The sequence below is a fragment of the Planococcus citri genome, chromosome 5 (genome assembly GCF_950023065.1).
Source record: "Planococcus citri chromosome 5, ihPlaCitr1.1, whole genome shotgun sequence".
Taxonomy (NCBI): domain Eukaryota; kingdom Metazoa; phylum Arthropoda; class Insecta; order Hemiptera; family Pseudococcidae; genus Planococcus; species Planococcus citri.
In genome coordinates, this window is record NC_088681.1 from 10355689 (window position 1) to 10378948 (window position 23260).

Here is a 23260-nt window from a genome sequence, read left to right on the forward strand (position 1 = left end):
GTTTACAAAATAGTAGCATTTTTCGCAGTTGACAAATGAGCAATCCTAGAAATCTTTACAAAACAAGAAGTTTTTTCCACAATTTAGGTAAAAAACAAGTTTTTTTTTGCAATTTTAATTAGAAAACTTGCATTTATGGCAATTTTGACAAAAATGAGTCTACCTTACAGGTTTTTTCAACAGGTGAAATAGTGAGATTTTTAAAATAATTTTGATATACTTACTTCTTACTTACTTAAAAAACTGGTTCTTTTGGTTCTTTTGCAATCAAAAAAAAAAAAAAAAAATTGAGAAAAAAGAAATACTTTCTGGAAATTTTAAATCACAAAATGAAGTTTTTTTTCTGTAATTCAGGCAATAAAAAAGACTTTGGCAATTGAGGTTTCTAAAAAATTTCGACAAAAATGAGTCATTTTTTCAAAAGGTAATTTTTTTTGGCAATTCAATGCGACAACCCAGATTTTTTGCGAAAAAAAAGACTGGCGATTTTTTACATAAGATTTTTTCAAATAGGTAAGTAATTTTTATTCAAAAAAACACAGATTTTCTGCAACAAAAAAGCAAAATTTTCTGCAACAAAAAAGCAAAATTTTCTGCAAATTTAAAGCAAAAAAAAATGTTTTTTCTGGAATTTTGTCAGAAAAAACTTTTCGGCAATATTGATTGAAAAACGGAAACGAGTGTTTTTTACAATACAAAGAAGCATACAAAGAAGCAGAATGGAATGTTTCACTGTTTTTGAAAAAAAGTTGAATTTTTTATTGTATTTTTGCCACAATAACAGGATTTGAAGTAAATTTGACAAAAAGCTCATAAGAATGGATTTGACAATATTTTTACAAAAAAGTTTAATTTTCTACAATTTTGGCAACAAACTATTAATTTTTGGCCACTTTAAATCAAAATCTTGTGTTTTGGGCAATTTCGACAGAAATGATGAGTTTTTTTTATTAATTTTTTACAAAACAAGTAAAATTTTTCAGTTTTGGCTAAAATCAGGGATGTGCCTTTACCGTAAAGTATTATTTTTTACATAGTTTACTTTACACGTAAAGTAAAATGTAATGTAAATTGAATATGTAGAGTAAAATTAAAGTAAACTATTCTTTGTTTTTTTTCATTGGAAAATCAAAATTTGGATCAATTTCTCTTCGTTTTCGCGTTCTCCGCTTTTTTCTTTGCTTTATTTCGGTTCTAATGATGGCATGATTACCTATTTTGTGTGATTATTGTTATTTTAACTCTAAATCGAGTGTCAGTGGGTCAAAAGCGAAATCTGGCATTCAAAACCCTAGGGTTTTGTACTTTGTTTACATTATTTTTTACCAAATTTTCCTTTGTTTCGTCTTTTGTGCAAATTCATTTCATTTTTCATTGATTATGAACACAGAGATATTCAAAATGTGTTTTTAGGAACTCAAAACGTCAAAACAGTACAAAAACTGACCAAAAACACGAAAATTTACATAGTTTACTTTTTAGTTTACTTTACAGTAAAATAAAAATATTTTACTTTACAATTTTACATTACATTTTACTGTAAACTATGTAAAGTATTTAGTTTACGGCCAACCCTGGCTAAAATCTATTTTTTTTGAAAATCTTGATTAAAAAAATGGATTTTTTTTACTGCTTTAACCAAAAAAAAACCAGATTTCTTTGCGACAAATTACAAGAAATTTTGAACAAAAAAGGGAGATTTCGACTTTGTTGTAAAAAAAAACAATACTTTTTTCAATTTCGATTAAGAAACAGGCTTTTATGGCGATTTTGACAAAACATACTAAGTCTATTTTACAGTTTGTTATTACAATAAAAAGTAGAATTATTCACTGGGTACTTATGGCGAAAACTTTTTTTTTGTAGGTATTTTGATTTTAAAAAACTGTTTTTTTTTAGCTATTTTTATTGAAAGTATTGATATTTTTCAATTCCAGCGAAGTTGAATTAAATAAAAATTGAAAAATGGTGGGCCGAACCACCTCATTTCAAACTTCCTGTGTTTCTACTATAGGATTTGACGAATGTCCCCCGCGCTTAATCACAAGAAGATGAATAACTGGTAAAATATTTTTTCAATTTTTTTTTCAACGTCTCCTTCGCAGATCGCAGAGGAAAATTCCAAAAAATACGTCTCCGTAGTCTGTTGGAATTTCGAAGCATTACTTTGGGAAAAATCTTGGAAAACACGTAGTGCTACTTTTGGGTTTTTGTCTTTTGCTACGCCCAATGTTCGTGCTCTGAATTATTTATCATTCGGATTTGGACCATCATCTTCGTCTGCGTAACTATATTATACAGGTTTTTCTCGACAGCTTTCGTCTCTCTATACATATAATTTGTAGTTTGGAATTTTTTTCTCAGCGCGTACCTACTACGAGTAATTACCTCTCATTTAAGGTAAATAATTCACGGCCAAACTAGTGCGAATAATTGGCGAGCTTGTATCTACGAGGGTGAGTTAGGGGGGAAGGGTGTTGCATAATCCCCCGTATGACGATAACTGCACACGAATGTCTTTAAAATCCACCAAAGAAAAAAAAACAGGAAATGGGAAAAACTTCGGCAGTTCCAATAGTTTATTGAAAACAGAGAGGAAAATAAAAAATTAATTAATAGATATTTTTTAGTTCTATAGGTAGTGCTATTGTGGAATGACGTCAAGACTTAAGAGTAACGTAGCAAATTGAGCAGTGATCTCAGACTCCGATGATGACATCGACGTTTTTCCATTTTACACCTGTGGCTATCAATTCGGCCAAAATTTCCATTTAGAATATTTTTTGAAAAAAATTCAAGTAAATTGGAATTATTTTTTTAAAAATTACATACCCTTCGAAAAATAATTTTGAACTGCTCGGTATCTCCTTAGATCTTATTTACAAAAAAATGATCACTGGTTGAGTAGGAGGAGTCGAATCCAAAAAATAAGTAGATTAAGATACCTACATTTTTCCAACTTTTTTCATTTTTTGACATGAGGGTGGGGTGAAGTGGCACTTGAGAGGTTGAATCCAAAAAATTAGTGCACATTCCAATTCAATACTATCGGAAATCGAACAAAAGATGGGTCACACATTATCTTCTTCTTTATTCTAAACATTTGGAACATGTTCAAAGCACCGGTGAGGGGTGGAGGGGAGTTCAAGAGGGTAGAATTGAAAAAATGCACAAATTTTCGAATTCAGGGTCATCAAAAACTTCACTCTCAACTAGTTTTTGGGTTTTGATCAAAAAGTTGGCATCATTTTTTTAAAATTAGCAGTTAGCACTTTCAATGGGACACGGGAGCAAGTTCTGACCCATTGGAAAGAGACATTCGGAGTTGAGGAAGTGGTAAAATCAAAAAATAAGGTCAGATTCGTGTTCAGCACCATCAAAAACATGCCATTCGATGTACAACGTAAGATTCGTCGATATTTTTTTCAGATTTTGACCTAAATGGGAGGGGTACGAGGGGTGGAGGGGGTCGGATCGAAAAAATGACGTCAAATTCGTATTCAGCACCTTCAAAAACCTAGAATTCGATATGTCACATGACTAAAAATTTTTTTTCAAGATTTTGCCCATGTATAAGGGGAAAGTGGGGTAACGCCCCCACTAAAATTAAAATTACCCCATTTTTCTCAAAAAAGGGGGGAAATTTCAAAAAAATCGTCCACGTTGTGCGACATATCAAATACTATGTTTTTGAAGGCGCTGAACCCGAATATGAGTTTATTTTTTCGATTCGACTTTTTCCACCCCTTTCCAAGACCCCTTACAAACCCCCCCCCCTCTACCAAAATCTGAAAAAATGGACATATCTTGTGTGACATATCGAATGACATGTTTTCGAAGGTGCTGAGCACGAATCTGACATTATTTTTTCGATCTGACTTTTTCTACTCCTTCTTAGCACCCATTACCCCCCCCCCCCATCGAGACCAAAATCTGAAAAATATGGACATATCTTGTGTGACATATCGAATGACATGTTTTTGGAGGTGGTGAGCACGAATCTGAGCTTATTTTCTCGATTTGACTTTTTCCACCCCTTCCAAGCACCCCTTACACCCCTCCAATCAAATCCAAAGTCTAAAAAAAATGGACAAATCTTGTGTGACACATCGAATGACATCTTGTTAAAGGAGCTGAGCATAAATCTGACATTATTTTTTCGATTCGACTTTTCCCACCCTTTCTCAGCACCCCTTACCCCCCACCCCATTAAGACCCAAATCTGGATAAATCTTGTGTTACACATCGAAGTACATGTTTTCGAAGATGATGAGTACGAATCTGGCCTTATTTTTTTGATTCGACTTTTCCCACCCCTTTCCAGCACCCCTTATCCCCCCTTAAGACTCAAATCTGAATAAATCTTGTGCGACAATGCGACACATCGAATGACATATTTTCGAAGGTGCTGAGTACGAATCTGACCTTATTTTTTCGATTCGACTTTTTCCACCCCTTCCCCGCGCCCCTTATTCCTACCACCAAGACCAAAATCTGAAAAATATGGACAAATCCTGAGTGATACTTTAAATGACATGTTTTTGAAGGTGCTGAGCACGAATTTGAGCTTATTTTCTCGATTCGACTTTTTCCACCCCTTCCCAGCACCCCTTACCCCTCCCATCAAATCCAAAATCAAAAAAATGAACAAAATATCTTGCGTGACACATAGAATGACATATGTATGTATTTTTAAAGGTGCTGAGCATGAATGTGACATTATTTTTTCGATTCAACTTTTCCCACCCCTTCCCAGCACCCCTTACTCCCCCACCCTTAAGACCCAAATCTGGATAAATCTTGTGTGACACATCGAATGACATGCTTTCGAAGGTGCTGAGTACAAATCTGACCTTATTTTTTCGATTCGACTTTTTCCACCCCTTCCCCGCGCCCCTTATTCCCACCACCAAGACCAAAATATGAAAAATATGAACAAATCTCGAGTGACACATCGAATGACATGTTTTTGAAAGTGCTGAGCACGAATCTGACTTTATTTCGTCGATCCGACTCCTCCCCTTCCCCACTCAAAATATCCAGTACCCCTTCATTTAACGTCAAAATCTGAAAAAAGTTGACAAATCTTGTGCAATGAGTCGAATAATATATTTTTGAAGGTTTTGAATACAAATTTGACCTCATTTTTTCAAATCCACTCTTCTACAACCTCAGCACCCCCTCCCCTGAAAGTCAAAATTTGAAAAATGTGAACTTATATAGTGTGACTTATCGAATGTCATGTTTTCGAAAGCACTGAGCACGAATTTGACATTATTTTTTCGATCTGACCCATCCCACACTTCCTAGATCTTTCAGTGCTCCCAAAGTTGGAATTCGAGCTAAACTGAAATACCCTGGCATCGAAACCTTGATCAAATAAACCTGAAATGGATCATTTCTTTGGATCATTTGCAACGAGATTATTATTCCAAATTACTCATAGGTATATTCTAGTCCAATTTTTTTCAAGGTAAGAAGGGAGGAGGGAGGAAAAGGAGTATTCACATCCCTTCTCACGATCCAAACACCCTTCAAAACACACGAAACGAATTTCTAATAACAAAATTTATTGTTATACAAATATTTGATATATATTTACAATACTTTGCAATAAAACTCAATAAAATATACCAATACGACAGCAAAATGGTACAACAGATTACAGGAAGACACACATTTTAAACGCAAAAACAAGGATAAAAAATATTTTCACACGCAAACAGGCATCAGGCGAAAAAAAAAATAAACAATTATTAATACTTAAAAGAAAAAAGAAAAAAAAAATCGCATTCGATAGAAACTTGGTAAAATAGTATATTATAGTAATAACGATAAAAACACACACATAGTACAATATGTCAACGAACTGAGGATAAACTTTGATAGCAGTCGCGTAAATTGAAATATAACGATAGAAAAAAAAAAAACATAAAAAAATTATTATCATACAACGCGTTTATTATAATAAGCCTACCATAAACATATAGATACAAATATAACAAATACGAAAACAAAAAAAAGAAGAAAAACACGTTCAAGCGACGTATAGTATTAAAATAAACCCCCCTCCCTCTCCCTCCCCCGCCCAAAAAAAGGAAGAAAAATTCGTACGCACCAAACTTTGAATTTTTTCAAATAAATAATTACGTATTTTTAAACGAATAAAATTGTGCGAAAAAAAAACAACATCAGCTGGTTAACTCGATAATTCGGATTTTTAATCAACGAGGAAAAAATAATAATTATGTACTTTTTACAACGAAAAACGAAAGAAAAAAAAATAATATAGGTAACGTTCGAGATTTTTTTTCTCAATCCTGCCACCGTTATAGTCAAACTTGGGATAGTCTCTGGCCCCCCTCCTGTCCATATTTCGATTGATAATTTCCAAGTCTGTGCGAGCACATTGCTGAATTACGTATACGTTACGAGAGTCTGTCGACCTGTGGATTACTCAACCTTGGTAAACTGGAATAAGCTTCATTGGCCATGACGTTGTTAGTCATCATCGTTCGTTCATGACAAAGCTGGGGAAAAAATTTCAGGACCAAGATTTCATTGACAAGTTTCATTCGCGGTTTAAACCGAAGAACGCGCCTCCGCCCCCTTGGCAACAACTTTTCCATCGTTTGAATTACTACATATGTAGGTACTTTACATACGTCATACATAAATATTTTTACACAACATACTATAGCCAAGATGATAATATGGTAATGAATATGTTAGATACTGTAGTACTATCGTTGTAATTTTCGTTGTACCGAGTAGTTTTATTCACTGACAAGTCTGCGATGCACGATGTGATTCTTTGCGGTGTATGGTATGGTATGGTTATATGGTAATAGTGTGGTCAAAAAACAAGTGTACTTATATAGCGATCGTTGTCGAGTATTCGTTCAGTTCTCTTTTCAAACACACACAAGGGAAAAAAATATAAAAACAAAAACAAACAATAATAAAACGAAAATAATGGTACTGTATACAAAACTTATCACTTAAACTTGATAATTGACTGTTTTCGTTGAAAATTAAAACAAAATGAAACGAAAGGAAATGAAAAAGGAAAATAAAAACCGTACATCGATCGAAAATTTTTAAAATAAAATTATTATTCTATAGGTACACTTAGAAGTTATCGTACAAAATAATACAAGTATAATAGGTAGTTTCAGTTAAAATCGAACGAAAAACAAAAAATATAGGTAGGTATAGGAAGTATAAAAGGTACGGATTGTGAGGTTTTGGGCTCAGTGAGTACAAAAGAAGGGGGGCCTGGAAGATGAAAAGTGATTGGAGAATCGGTTGATGAGATGAAATGATCGATATTGAAGAAAATAGAAATTTATTTATTACAAATTCTAAGTATTCAATTTTTTTTTTCAAAATTTTTCTACAACTGCAGAATTTTAATTTTTTTTGACAAAAATTTCATAAATAATTAATCGAAAGTTGAGTTATTTATTCAAATTGAAAAACACATACTTTGATCAAATCAGTTTCTAAAAAATGAAAAAAAGAACAAGTTTTGAGAACAATTCTGTTTCGAAATTCAAAATGAATCCTGAGGGTGGAGGGGAGTGGTCCAAAATTTCAAAATTATCGAGCTAGATGCCAAAATTAGTATTTCTAAGCCCTCGAGTATACTTTCGAAGTCATTTTATTCGAAAAATAAAATGAGGTTCTATAAAAGTGGGCTTCAAAATAGACCAATTTGTTTTTACTCGTCGACTCTCTGGATGAATATTTTCCCACCAAACTTTAGAGCTTGAAAGAATTTTGATTAAAAGTCCCTCCTCTTACACTTGACACAAGAATGGGCCAGAATAGACTCACATTTGACCATCATCGCTCTTTGGCGGTAAAAGGACATTAAACATAGAAAATTCTGCAATTTTCGTTTTTAATCGATTTTTTTGAGAGTAAAAATGGGCAAAATTTGGAGATAAAAAGGTCTCAAAACATCCCACGACTTCAATCACACGATCTTGATTTTTTTTTTTCTTAAATTACCACACAGACTCAGCCAAGCCATTTCGAAATTTACACTTTGATGGGGGTGAGGGGGAGGGGTAGGTGTTCCTAATTTTCAATTTTCGAATTTTGGTTCACTCGGTACCCACATTTGGGTGAAATTTTCGCTCAAACAAACCCAAATTGTTATTATTGAATACGATTCCGGGCGATTTGAAATCCCAAAATTGGTGACGACATTTTAAACAGTTCAGAGGGGGAGGAGAGAAGGAGGAAGAGAGGGCAGGAGTTGAAACTTCGAGAAAAAGGAATACTTGATCAGTGATCAATTTTTTGCAATGTTTTGAAATATTCCAGTCAAGATTTTCGGTCACTGAAAGTTCAAAACTTCAGAGCTTAAGTCAATTTTTAACAACACATCCTCGAAAAATATGAATTTTTGTCACCTGAGCCTCACTTTTTTCAATTTTTGACCAACTGAGCCCCCCCCCCTCCAATTTATTGAAAGAAATTCGAAGATTTTAACGAATAAACGGGGTAAAAGGGCTGAAAATTTGATGAAATAATTGAAAAACTTGTAATTTTAAAATGATGAAGTACATTTCTCTTCTTTCTAATTTATTAAGACCTCTTCTCTCCCCCTCCCTCAATACACAAAAATCCTTAGTAAAAGTCAAACTTAGGAAAATTTGAGTAAATCTTCGACCATAAAATTTCAAAACATGAGGATTTTTTGACATTTACAGCTCAATTTGCTTGATTTTTGACCCTTCAAGACTGAAAAAATTCTCATTTAAAAAGAGAAATGTAAGAAATTCGAGGGAAGAAGGTGAGAAGGTTAAAAAATAGAAAAAATACCGAGTAACATTATTTGAGTAGGGTTGAAAAAAACTCAGATGAGGCCCTCCCCCTTCCCCTTACTTCATCAAAAATTCAAAATTCAAATCAATTTGTAACAATAAATGTAAAAAAAATTGGATTTTTCGCCCCCCTCGTACACTTTTTTCGAGCCATTGAGCCCAAAAAATTGACTTTCAAGCGAGAAATTTGAGCAGTAAGGAATAAAATGTGCGAAACGACTGAAAATTTGAAAAAAAAAATATATCAAGGAATAGGTACGAGATTTGTAATTTTTTGAAGTCAGTCCAAATTTCCTGATCCATGCCCCCTTCCATCAAGTATCAAAAATTCTGGTTAAAGCTAAAATTTTGAAAAATCGAGTCGATCTTTGGCAAACAATTTCTGAAAACTTCGCCTCGTTTTTCTTGATTTTGATGCATCGAGTCTCTAAAAAATCTTGGTTTGAAAAGAGAAATTTGTGGTCGGAAGAGGTGGGGGGGGGGGTAAAAAAACTGAAAATTTGAAAAAAAAATACTGGAAGACATAATTTAAGATATTTTGCAAGCAGCCAGTCAAATTACCGCATATTTTCAGATGAAACCCCCCCTTCCCTTCCCCCTCAATCATCGGAAATTTTGGTGCAAGTTCAAAATTTGAATATTAACGTCAATTTTTAAATGATAAACTTCCAGAAAAATGTAGAATTTTTGCCAGCCCAGCTCACCTTTCTCAATTTTTGGATACATTGAATCCAAAAACATCTAATTTCAAGAAGAAAATGTGAAGAGGTCAATTGATAAAGTGGATAGAAAAGCTAAAAATTTGGAAAAAATATCGAAGACATGCAATTTATAATTTTTAGAAGTGGTCAGCCCGAATTTTCGGTTCTTTCTCGCTGAGACCTCTTCCTCCTACCATCAAAAGACATAAATTTTGGAACTTCAAGTCAATCTTCAACCACAAATTTGTAAAAACTATAGGACTGTGGATTTTTGCCACTCCCTCACCTTTCTCTAGTTTTGACCCATTTAACTCAAAAAATTCAATTTTAAGAAAAGTTTGAAAAATTGGTAAAAAAAAACTGAAAATTTGGAAAAAATATCGAAGACACCTAATTCGTAATTTTTTGAAGTACTCGGCCCAAATTTTGGATTCTTTTTAGGTGACATCTCTTTTTATTCCCATCAATAGACACAAATTTTGGTGAAAGCTCAAATTTTGAAACTTCAACAAGTCAATCTTCAACAAACAATTTCTACCGCTCATAATTCATTTTTAAAGAAGAAATTTGAGAGGTTCATGGAAAGAGGTGTGAATGGGGGGGGGAAGAGGTGCAAATTTCAAAAAAGTCTCAATTTCCACTTCTTCTCAAATGAGATCCCTCCAATCTCACCTTCAATCTTCAATTCTTCATAAATTCTGACAAACGATCAAAATTTAAAAATTCAAGTCATCTTCAAAAATGAACTTCTGAAAATCTGTGAATTTTTCAACAAAAAAACACCTAATTTTTCATCTGTTGGACCCCAAAAAATATCATTTGAAGGAAAAATGCGATGTGGTCACTGATAAAGTAAGTATAAAGGCTGCATTTTAGAAAAAAATATGAGAAAGTAGGTCCGATTTTTGCTACATGAGACACCCTCTCCCTCTCTACTGGTTCCACTGTCTAAAATTTTGGAATTTTAAAAATAATTTACACTGTACCCAAATTTGATACCTTCAACATGAACTCCCTACCCTTCACAACTCAATTCAATAATTCAATTATCTCAAAATTTTGAATAACTATCAAAACCTTTTCAAAATAGCATCAATTTTCAGAAATTTCATTCTGAAAAACCAAGGCTTTTTCACCCCCTCCCCTCCCCATACTTTTCTCTCCTTGGACTTTAATCGAAATATCTCAGTTTGAAATGAATTTTTCGATGATGAAAAAACAGGCAGGGGGGACAGAAAATGATCACGAATAATTTTTCATCTCTTCAATTCCAGGCCTGCTCTCCCCTTAGGTACAAAACCGGCTCAAACCAGCCGACAATCCGTCCTAAAAATTTATAGGAAGCCATTAAAAATTTTACAAAACCAACGACGACGATCAGAACACGTCAACAGAAAAAAAAACCACGTGATATTCGCCATCATCCAGGTCAACTTTTGGTCTTCGCATTACGTCGGTAAATCGCCCAAATACATAATAAATCAGTCTTTCGTTCGAAGAAAATGGAAGTAAACGATGGGCCCAAATTACTCTTCGAATTAGAATACTTACATAAAAAAATCATGCGTAATTTTCGGCCATTTTTAGCTATTATACGTAGGTAATTCTCTATTCTATTTGGTATAATAGTATATTAAATAGGTACACTAATATGTGGCATTTTTATACGTATACGTATACTCACACAGCCTCAACGACAGACCCACCTCGGTATTTACAAATTCATACCCCCTACCCCCCTCAAACGTCAACAAAATTACACATCAACAAACAACGACGAACGGTTTCACAGCACAGCCTTTTTAGAGTTTTTTTTCCATATTTTAGCGACGTAATACGATCTGACCCAAAATTCACTCCAGCACGGAGAACATCAGCTTCAGCTATCCTAACCTCGAGTCATGAATTCAATCTCGCTTAAAACCCTCTTAAGTAGATAAAATAAATTACTTTGTTCGCGAAATAAAATGAAAAATGAATAAATAAAACAATTACCGAAGAAAAAAAAATTGAAAAAAAGAGAGGAAACCTTTGTAAAATAATAATAATAAAAAAAAAAAAAAAGGAGAATAAATAAATGATGACGACAATAACAAGGGATAGATACTTGGAAAACAACAACAACAACAACAAAATCATTGACGCCAAAAAAAAATTACCATTGAAAGTACACAAATAAGCTAGCGTCTTTTGACGCCATCTCCACTTACAACGTATGTATCTGTTCGTAATCGTTACAAAAAAAAAAAAAAGGAAAACACACACACACACACACATATAGGTACATACAATCGTAAAATAAAATAGAAAAATTATATATTTATAGTAATATAACGACGAGTACGATGAATTATTGTGTTTTGACAGGTACACGGTAAATCATTTCTGTAAACAACAACATGCGCAGATTACACGGATAGTTCGCGGCAAAATCTTCTCATTGATGGTTTGTAGAAAGAGTACGAGAGAAAGACAGAGAGAACTACTGAAGGTTTATTAAACTTTAATAATAACCCTCGCTAATGCCAAAAATTCGGGTCGATACGATTAATCATAATATATCGTAAAACTACAACGTTTTTTTTTTTATTCGAGGAAAAAATACAGGAAAAAAAACTCGTACACGTGTATCGAGTGTTTTTGGTACATTTATAAACACAAAGTTGATATGTAAAGAAATTCACTCTCTGTAGTATATGCCAAAATATTATTTTTCGATGAAAATTGCCATTTTTCAAAATGGATATTGCAATATTTTCAAAAACTAGGTTCGCAACGAAATTCAAAGCCAAATTCAATCATTTGACATCGAGATGCGATCTGCAGCCTCGAACAAAATTTCAATTTACTCGCAGTTTACAAATTGTCTGAGTTCCAGGAGGAAGTTGGAAAATTCGCTGGAGGCTCCAGAATGGCTTCAAAGCTAGTGCTCTTCAAAGGGGACAGGAGGAGGGAAGGATTAAAATGAACTACCTAATCAATTATCCACATTGGTTTAATTTTGCATCAAAAAAAAAAAAAAATTATAATAAATTTAAAAATCTCAAAAAACAGTTTTTTTTGAATTTGAAATTTGTGTCAAATTTCCAAAAATGAACTTGAACAGCTGTAATTTTGAATCTGAGGGTTTTAAAACAAGTTTTTTTGATCTAGTTTGGTTTCATTCAAAACGTCAAATCATGGAATGATACTTCAAAAATTTTTTTGGTCAAAGTGAAGTTACATCACACTTGAATTAAAATCACGTTAAAAGCTCAATTTTGACATAAAACGTACACTTTCTCTCAAACCCTCAAAAATCGATTTATTTACAATTATTTCCCATTCGATAAATGATCAATCATGTTTGAAATCAAAATAAAAACAAATTTCAGTCTCAAAAAAGCGTTTCCGAATCAAAAATCGCGATCTCAAGTGACCAAGTTTTCGAGAAATTATAAATTGATTTTACCTTCACTAATAAAACTTTCTGATAAAAAATTCATCGAAATCAAAAATTGCCTAATCGAATCCTAAAAACTGATTTATTTGCGATTTTTCATCTCAATTAAGATCGAACTAGTTCTAAATCAAATATAAAAGCTTTTTGACCAGAAATCCATTTCAAACGATCGAAAATCGATTAATCGAACACCAAAAATCGATTTATTTTCGATTTTTGATTTCAATAATCATCGAACATGTTCGAAATGAAAAAATAATTTCAACTTAAAAATTGAACTTCTTGCTTAAAAATCTACAAAGAGATCGAAAGTCGATTAATCGAATCCCAAAAATCGATTTATTTGCGATTTTCGACCTCAATTATGGTCAAACATGTTGAAATGAAAAATTAATTTCAACTTCAAAAATGAAACTTTTTGATCAAAATCAAAAATCGATTAATCAAACTCCAAAAAAATCGATTTATTTTCGATTTTCGATCTCAATTATGATCGGAACGTGTTGAAATGAAAAATTTATTTCAACTTCAAAAATGAAACTTTTTGATCAAAAATCGATTAATCGAACTCCAAAAATCGATTTTTTGCGATTTTCGATCTCAACAACGATAAAGCATGTTCGAAAATCGAAATGAAGAAATGATGTCAACTTCAAAATGAAACTTTTCGATCGAAAATTCATAACGATCAAAAATCGATTAATCGAACACCAAAAATCGATTAATCGACCACCAAAAATCGATTTATTTTTGATTTTTGATCTCAATTATGATCGAACGTGTTGAAATGAAAAATTAATTTCAACTTCCAAAATTAAATTTTTTTGATCAAAAATTGATTAATCGAAGATCGAACTCCAAAAATCGATTTTTTGCGATTTTTGATCTTTACATTTACTGAATTTTGATCGAACATGTTTGAAATGAAAAATTAATCTCATAAACTTCCTGATCAAAAATCGACTTCTTTGCGATTTTCGATCTTAATGACGATCGAACATGTTCGAAACGGCAAACTAATTTCATAAACTTGCTGATCAGAAATTCGTCGTAATAAATCAATAATCGATTTTTTTGTGATCATCAATTTCATGTGATCGAGGTGATAATCGATTTCAGTAAGTTTATTCGAAATGAAAAATCAATGAAGCCTCATTCGACAACTTTCAGATCGAAAATCGATCATCGATCAAAAATTGACAAAAATCGTGTTTTTAATCTCAAAAAGCTGTGTTCTGAAAATCGTTTTTTTTCCTTTCGAATTTTATATTCTTCGATCATAACAACTAGAAGAGATCAATCTTTTTTTTTAAAAATCGTTTTGTTTTTGTTTGGAAAGAATAAATTGATAAGTTTGATTGACCGATGTTCTATTTTCAATTTCGATCATGAGGAATTGAGGAGTGATCAAAAATTTATTGATTTGACGCTGAAAATCGATTCATAAAGGATCGAAATTGTTTAATTCGTCTTCGTTACTCAAGAAATATTTACCACAAGTCGATTTCACGTCATTTTATTTTCTTAAAAATTGATAGGTAGGTATTTTCAATCGATCGATTTTCGATTTCCAATTTCGATCATGAGGAGTGATCGATCGATCGAAAAGTCTACTGCGGAATGACTTGAAACACTGTTTCCAATCGATCTATGAGTTTGATAATATTTAATTTCTAAATTTTGTCACAGGCTACAAAAATCCTCAAAACCACTTTTAATGGTTGGGGGAGAGTGGGGGAAGGGGGAAGGGAGGAATAAAAATAGGAAACCAACCAAATTTCAAATTTCCAGCTCAATTGAGTAAAATATTGATCATTTTTGCCTTTGACATCTTGTTTTTCAAAAATTCTCCAAAGCCCAAAAAATGAACTTAAGCAAACTGACATTTCGGCTGTTGGGGTATTTTTACATACTTTTTTGATCTAGTACCTCCTTCCCCTCCTACGATGGAAGACTACGTATTAGCCATGTCTCTGCAGTCTGCACTGAATTCACTTCTAAATTTCATAATTTTCTAACGATATAAAATATATTATACTTAAATTAGAAAACTCGACTTACCTTAGTAAAAACAAAAAAACAAAAATATGGAATTCAACGAAAGGAACAATTACACCATGATAGGGTCTTCGTCGCTATCCGGTAAATTCACATTTGCGACCCTTTTACAACTCGAGCTACTTTGATGTTTTCTTTTATGCGGTACTATCATTCCGACATTTGAACTTGGTTGAGCTACAAACAAAAAACAAAAATCAAAATAAGCACAGCATTTTATTACTTGGACAATTTTTCGAAATTTTCAATTTTTATATTTTTGAAAAACGAAATATTAAAAAAAAATAGCTTGAAATGTCCCCCCCTCCCCCTCCATTCCTTCATTTAAGACATTAGATTGAAGTTTCCCCCCTCAATATCTATCAATTTTCAGAATAGAATAAAAAATTGTACATTGTAAACCATTTTCTAAAATATTCAATTTTTTTGTCAAGAAAATTGGCCTTGACCCCATTTTTCGTCACACTTTCTTCCACCCTCAATTCGATCTAAATTTTTATGAATTTTTTATTGCAACCGATACACTCGTTGGGTGGAAAATTTTCTTTCCTTCGGATTCTGAAAAATAAATGACACAGCCCTCCGCGTCTTTCTCCTTCCTCCAACGTCTTAAAATCCAACAATTTTTTCTAAACCAACTCGCAATCGATAAATTTTTCATTTCTGGTTGAAATTATTATCAAACTAGGTGCTTACAATTCGTATCCATATCATCAAGGCTTCCGTCATCGGTCGATAGCAAATCGTCATCCGAATTGGTACGTCTCAAGCTGGGTAAATTCGTTGTTAAAATTTCTTTTTCTTTTTTGATCTCTTGTATTTGTCCGACCAATCGTTGCTCCTCTTCGTAAATCTTCTCGGGTGGATCTTCGGTAGGACTATATACCTGCTTGAGTAAGGGATAAAGTGAAGGTTACATTTCTCATTTTTTTTTTTTTTCAAACAGTAGTGATTTTTTCCCCCTAAAAAATGAAGAATTCCGTTTACCTTAGACGTGCGTATAGACGAAAGTCGATCGGTGGCCGTATGACAGGCGTTATCTAACGTGTCGATGTCGGCCAACGTAGCCTTCAATTTATCCACTTGTTCGTTAATGATTAATTTAATGCATAACGTCTGATGTTCGATATCGTTCAACGAATTCTGAGCTGGTACTATTTTATTCGTTTTTAATATACAAGGCGCGAATATGATGGCTAACGAGGCGGCGTTCATACGATTGACGTCTTCGTGTACTGCGACTCTGCGAACACGAGATACACAAATATTGTCAATCTAAAGGTATCTAATTGAAATCGAAAATCTACAGAGAGTAATCCCGGATGCATTACCTAGCTAAATGAAATATAAGTCTTTCCATGAGATCATAATTGGGTTTTGGTAATTTCTTTAGTATCGTGAATAGGGTTGAGACGCGATCTTCGGTCAGAGAAGCAGCTCTGATGAAATCGTCGTAGCACTCGAACGTCAACAAAGGTTCCGGCATCTCTCTTAGGAACGTTTTTAGAACACTGGATAATACGTGAACCTGTAAAAAAGATAATTTGACGTCAGATTACGATGTTTTTTTTTTCATGTTCTCGAGACTGCTGGGAATTCACGTCTCATCTGATTTTGTACGTACCTGATATTCTTCGAATCTGACATTATCGATGTTACTTTGTTCTATTAAATTTTTCAATTCACGTACTTTGGATGTCAACTGTGAAAATAAAGCAAGTATTTTTATAAGAATGAAGTTTGTTGAAACGTCGTTCCAGAGTCGAGATGGATTCGATTAGATGAAATTATGAAGTCATGAAGACCAGACGAAGAAGGAAAATACTTCATTATTATGACAAACCTGGTCATTTTATTGATCACAGATCAATGAAACTCACTTGAAAAAATTTTGCAGAAATAAATCAATTTTTAATCACTTTTAAACAAATTCAAGACCAAAATCAGGTAATGATTTGTGCAGTTTTTGAAAAAATAGGTCACGTGACTCATAAAAAGAGGTCGAAATTTTGTCAAAAAAATAAAAATTTCTATAATAACTTTTTTTTGAAAACCTTTAAAGAATTTTGAGCCAAAAATCGAGTCACAATTTTCAGGAGTTTTAAAAAAAAGTGTCAAGCAAACTATCAAAATAGGTTGGAATTTTGGCAGAAAATCAAAAATTTCTTCGATAACTTTTTTTTAACACTTTTGATAAAATTTTCAACTCAAAATTGAGTCATGATTTTAAAAATTCCAAAAAAAATTTTGAGCACCCTTCAAGAAGTTTGATCTCAAAATTAGGGCATGATTTTTGAGGTTTTTGAAAAACGTATCAATTTCGACAGAAAAATTAAATATTTCGATAAAAGAATTTTGAGTCAGAAATTGAGTCACGATTTTTCGAGTTTTTGAACAAGGTGCCTGGTAAACTATCAAAATGAGTTTAACAATTTTGACAGAAAATCAAACCTTTTTTGAGCACTAGAGGAAAATTTTGAGCTTAAAATTGGGGCATGACGTTTTGTGATTTTTGAAAAAGGTGTCACACGAATCATAAAATTGGTTTTAAATTTCACCAGGAAAACAAAAATTTCCATAGATACTTTTTTTGAGCACTTTTGAATAAGTTTGAGCTCGAAATTGAGTCACTATTTGCAGGGAGTTCCAAAAAAAAGGCCATGGGAGCTTTCAAAATGAGTTGAAATTTCCTAAGAAAATCTAGAATTCCTACAATTACCCTTTTCCAAGTTTTAAAAAAAATGTTGAACTCAAAATTGGATCACGATTTTTGAGGTTTTTGAAAAACGTGTCCTGTGACTTATCAAGCTGGAGCAAGACTTCGGCAAAAAAAACACAAAAATTTCTATTTTTTTGTGCACTTTGGAAAAAGTTTGAGCCCAAAACTGGGTCACTATTTTCAGAGCTTTTCAAAAAAGGTTCTGAACTTACTAACTTGTTTTCGACATTTCTAAAAAGTTTTGAGCTTCATCGAATCATGATTTTCGAAGTTTTTGAAAATCATAAATCACGCAACTCACCAAAATAAATCAAAATTTCGACAGAAAGAAAAACATTTCGAGAAATATTTTTAAGCGTTTTTGAAGAATCTTAACCTCAAAACTGAGTTACAATTATCATAATTTTTGGGGAAAAAGGTCTTGAAAACGATCAAAATGAGTTAGAATTTTAATAGAAAGCCAGAGCTCTTTGTTTGAGCACTTGAGGAGAATCTTGAGCTTGAAATTCGGGCACGACTTTATGTGGTTTTTGAAAAAGACGTCATGCTAATTGTCAAAATGAGTTGAAATTTCGTAAAAAAAAAAAACAAAAATAAGGTATGAACTTTTTTTGGCATTTTTGTAAATGTTTGAGCTCAAAATTGTGTCATGGGAGGGAGGGAGGGGGGAGGTCAAAAATGGTATTATGCAAACTATCATAATGAGTTGGAATTTTCGCAAAAAAATCAAAAATTCTTACAATCAATTTTTTTTAACATTTATGAAAAATTTTGATCTCAAAATTGGATCATGATTTTCGAGGTTTTTGAAAAACATGTCTTGCAAATAATCATCAAAATGAATTTAAATTTCGGCAGAAAAGCTACAATTTCTTGAAAACTTTTTTTGGGGGATTTGCAGAATTTTTGGCCAAAAGTTTGATCACGATTTTCAAGGATTTTCAAAAAAGGTGGATTCCATTCGAACTTTTTTTGATCGTTTTGAAAAATTGCAGCATTTAATTCATAAAAAACAAACTTATTGCCCAAGTTTGAACTCAAAATTTTTCAAAAAGGCTCAAAAATAGTTTCGACAACCATTTTGAAAATTGAGAACTTTCAAGCTCCTAAAATACTCGTACATACGTCTTTTTTGGCATTTTAGACCAATATCTACGTTTAAAAAGCCAACTGATTTTTTTTTTTACTCGTAGTAGCAAAAATCCCAGCCAATCTCAACACGTTTTGCCTAAGTAGGTAGTGAACTGAAGATTATCTCCAATAATCCCCACCTCGACCTCAGACTCCATCAAATCAACGACGAATCCACCCGATACATAATGCACAATCAGTACTTACTCCCGACTTGCGATAAATTCCTTCGGTGTACAATCCGTACATTTCTATGGTGGTAATGAGTCTTTCGACTACCAAGGGCACTTTACCGTTACTGGTGGCCAGTAAATGCAAAGGTACTCCGAATACATTATTGCTGGCTGCGCCTGTAGCCGACGTTAGTGCGTTCGAAGAGCCATCGGTGGTGGAAACCTCTTTACCACATTCTACGGTAACTTTGGGGTAACATTTTTTATGACACGTTAATTTGCAATCTGAAATAGGTAGTCAATTATGAAAAATTAATCGCTGTTTTCAAATACCCGTTATTACGTATACCTACGGGCTACGTTATTACGTCAGTATTGACAGCTAGCTGTTGCCTTCGTCAGCTCTGTTTACAATATCTTCGATCGATATTTCTTACGCGTATTGTGTAGTAGACTATACTCAATTTCAACAAATCTAAAGGCGAATCTTCGAGACGACGATGAATGGGGAAAAAATATAAGTATCGGTAATCGATGCCTACAATACTTTTATTCGTTTGTTCCGCAATTCCGTCATAAACTCGTATCGTCGTCTTCGGACATTTACCTCGCAAAATTCGAGTACGTACTACAAACGGTGTAGACATCGATGACGATGGCAACAACGAATCGTCACAGACACACGAGTAAAAATTACATAATACTTTGTAGTAGGTCGATCAAAAAAAAACTCACTTCTACACACTAAACCCTTTTCGATGGGCCATAAGAAGAAAGACGAGCAAACTTCGCAAGCGGTCGGTATATTTATAATATTAAGCTGGAACAGATGACCGACGTGCGACAAGTACTCGTCTCCTTTATGCTTTTTCTTCTTTTTACGTTTAGCTTTACTAGGTTTCTCCGCTTCTAGACGCGTCATCGTCATGAATTCGTTCATAAAGCCGCGAAAAGCGTTCACGCACAACGTTACCGGAAAATCTTTGCATGTTTCTTCGTGCAGACAAACCGTTTCGATGACCTTCGAATCGCAAAAAAAAACGAGACAATAATAATTAAATACTCGATCGAGACGAACGAAATCATCTGCGTGCAAATTAATAAATACGTACGAAAGGGATACTCACGTGTAGGAAATTAGCTATTAAATCTTTATATTTTATATTCAAGACTTCGACGCCTTGTTTATTAACAACACTATAGGTAGCGACTAGATTATCTTTGAACTCTCGAAGAGCTTGTTTAAATATACGATCGACTTGCGAAGGCTTCGTACCTTCTTCGCTTTCCATTTTATAAATCTGTAAACAGAAAATAAACATCCGCGTTAGCACTCATTTACGCAGAAACACGCAGAAATAGACGCGTAATTATTATTTTACGGATTTGAAACACGAATTACCGTTAATTACCATCAATGTATCGTAATTACCGAATATTTACCATTTTTACGGTAATTACCAAATGGTAAACTAGAATTTACGCGGAAATATATAGCTATTTGTAGGTAAATAACTCGAGATTTTGTGATTTTCAATGTCAAATTATCATCAATTACCAATATTACCATCAACGTAACGTAATTACCGAATATTTACCATATTTACGGTAATTACCGAACAAATTTACCGTCATGTAGAAAAATAAAAGTGGGTGCAGATAGACGAGGGTTACTCCAAAATTTGAATCCAGAAATTACCATCGATTACCATCAAATTACCGTAATTACCAAACATTTACCGATCATTACGGTAGTTAACGAGCGCGTAAATAGGTAGGTACGCTATATGTTTGTTTTTGTGATTTCAATGGCAAAATTCGACTAATTAACATCACGACAAAAATTGTGATTACGGTAGTTTTGAAATTTTACCACATTTACGGTAATTACCAAACTTGATAGTTGATACTTCTTGTAATTTTCGAAAAAAAAGTAGGGAACAACGTCGGTTTGAATGAATGAGAGTCATTCTGCAATTTAAATCCAGAAATCGACATTCATTACTATCAACAAAATTATCGTAATTACCGATAATCTATTCACATTTACGGTAATTACCGAATTTCACACTGAAATTTACGTGGAAATATAAAGATATTAATTAAAATACCTGTACAGCAATGTTTCAGGGATGCTAAGCCTTAAAATTATCGTCAGTCACCTTCAAAGTATCGTAATTACGGAGGATTTACCATATTTACGGTAATAACCGAAAGAAACTATTCAAATTTACAAAGAAAAATGTAGGGGGGAAGACATGAATAATCAATCTGGAGATCAAATTCCCAAATTACCCCAAATTGCAGTAAAAATGTCATAATTACCAACAATTTACCGTATTTACCGTAATTTCCAAATAAGTTACCAGAATTCAGATTGAAATATGAAGAATAAAGATGTTTTCATTTTATGGTGCCCATGCAAAAATTACTATTAATTACTAAAAATGCACTGTAATTTCACCAAATTTACGGTAAATTACCGTAATTACCACAGTAATTACAACAATTTTTGAAATATCACGATTTGCGGTAAATTTAACATTTTGTTTGCATTTTAATTTTTAATTACCGATTAATATTTTTTCAACCACACAATAACATCTCAACTTCATTCTTGATACAATTTTGTTCAAAAAGAACCTAATTTTACTAATCCGACTTTTTTCTCTTAATTATACATATAGAAAGGATATAAATGTCTTTTAATTCTTCAACAATAAGTTCCATAAAAATATTCTCAATTTTCATCTCGGTAATTACCGGTAATTTCCGTATAACCGAGGTATACACTGTTCTTTGACACTTTAGAAGGGAAATATGGATCAAAGTTTTTGATATAATATGTACTAACAATTGACTCATATTCCCTAAAATCATCTTCTCAACTCAAATTTTTTCATGATAACTCTGGCAGTAATTACCACGGTAATTACCTAATCTGACGGTAATACCGGTAAATTAATATTGTTCCACGGTAATTGCAACGACATTTTGTTCCTCATCCTCATGCCTCATCAAAAATTCTCTTATAACAAGTTTCATGAAAATATTTTCAATTTACATCCCGGTAATTACCGGTAATTTCCCCATAACCGAGGTGAATACCCTTCATTGAAACTTCAAGGTGAAAATATCAGTCAAAACTTTAGATATCCTTATGATTGACTCATCATATCCCCTAGAATTCATCTCCACCCAAATTTTTTCATGATCACTCTCGCAGTAATTACCAAGGTAATTACCTAATCCGACTTTCTTCTCCTCATTATATAGAAAGGATATAAATGTCTTTCAATTCTTTAACAATAAGTTCCATGAAAATATTCTCAATTTTCATCTCGGTAATTACCGGTAATTTCTGTATAACCGAGGTATATACCGTTCTTTGACACTTCAGAAGGGAAATATGGATCAAAGTTTTTGATATGCATACTAACAATTGACTTATATTCCCTAAAATCATCGCAACTCAAATTATTTCATGATAACTCTGGCAGTAGGTAATTACCTAATCTGACGGTAATACCGGTAAATTAATATTGTTCCTAGGTAATTAGAACGACATTTTGTTCCTCATCCTCATGTCTCATCAACAATTCTCTTATAACAAGTTTCATGAAAATATTTTCAATTTACATCCCGGTAATTACCGGTAATTTCCCCATAACCGAGGTGAATACCCTTCATTGAAACTTCAAGGTGAAAATATCAGTCAAAACTTTTGATATCGTTATGATTGACTCATCATATCCTCTAGAATTCATCTCCACCCAAATTTTTTCATGATCACTCTCGCAGTAATTACCACGGTAATTACCTAATCTGATGGTAATACCGGTAAATTAATATCATTTCTCGGTAATGCAGCAAAATTTTGTTCCTCATCAACAATATCATCATTCTAAATTCTCTTATAAAAAGTTTCATAAAATATTGCCAGTTTTGATCACGGTAATTACCAGTAATTTCTCATTAACTGAAGAAATTACCATTCAATAATTGGAATTTCAAGGAAGTAATCATCAATCAAACTTTTAATATACTCACGAGCAACTCACAATAATAATATCCGAAATTTACCGCACTCCGAATTTCTCCACAACCATTCTGTCAGTAATTACCGCGGTAATTACCCGATCAAACGGTAATACCGGTAAATTCTCATTTATTCTCGGTAATTACAATGAAATTTTCTC

General features: G+C 33.0%; 1 protein-coding gene across 6 annotated transcripts in view; it reads right to left on the minus strand.

Annotated features, from left to right (window-relative positions):
• Window positions 1-5549: 5549 nt before the first annotated feature.
• The window catches only part of LOC135848728 (unconventional myosin-IXAa-like), a 56200-nt gene continuing 38489 nt past the window's right edge, over window positions 5550-23260 (minus strand). For 5 of the 6 annotated variants that reach the window (XM_065368698.1, XM_065368693.1, XM_065368697.1 and 2 more), the window contains 9 exons: window positions 20189-20362; window positions 19797-20082; window positions 19096-19346; window positions 16663-16740; window positions 16370-16566; window positions 16026-16281; window positions 15735-15927; window positions 15042-15215; window positions 5550-11923 (listed from right to left, as the gene is read on the minus strand). In XM_065368698.1, coding sequence (XP_065224770.1) covers window positions 15091-15215; window positions 15735-15927; window positions 16026-16281; window positions 16370-16566; window positions 16663-16740; window positions 19096-19346; window positions 19797-20082; window positions 20189-20362 — 1560 coding nt within the window. In that variant the 3' untranslated portion in view covers window positions 5550-11923; window positions 15042-15090. The remainder of the gene's footprint in view (window positions 11924-15041; window positions 15216-15734; window positions 15928-16025; window positions 16282-16369; window positions 16567-16662; window positions 16741-19095; window positions 19347-19796; window positions 20083-20188; window positions 20363-23260) is intronic. The other variant, XM_065368696.1, reaches the window with a different exon arrangement.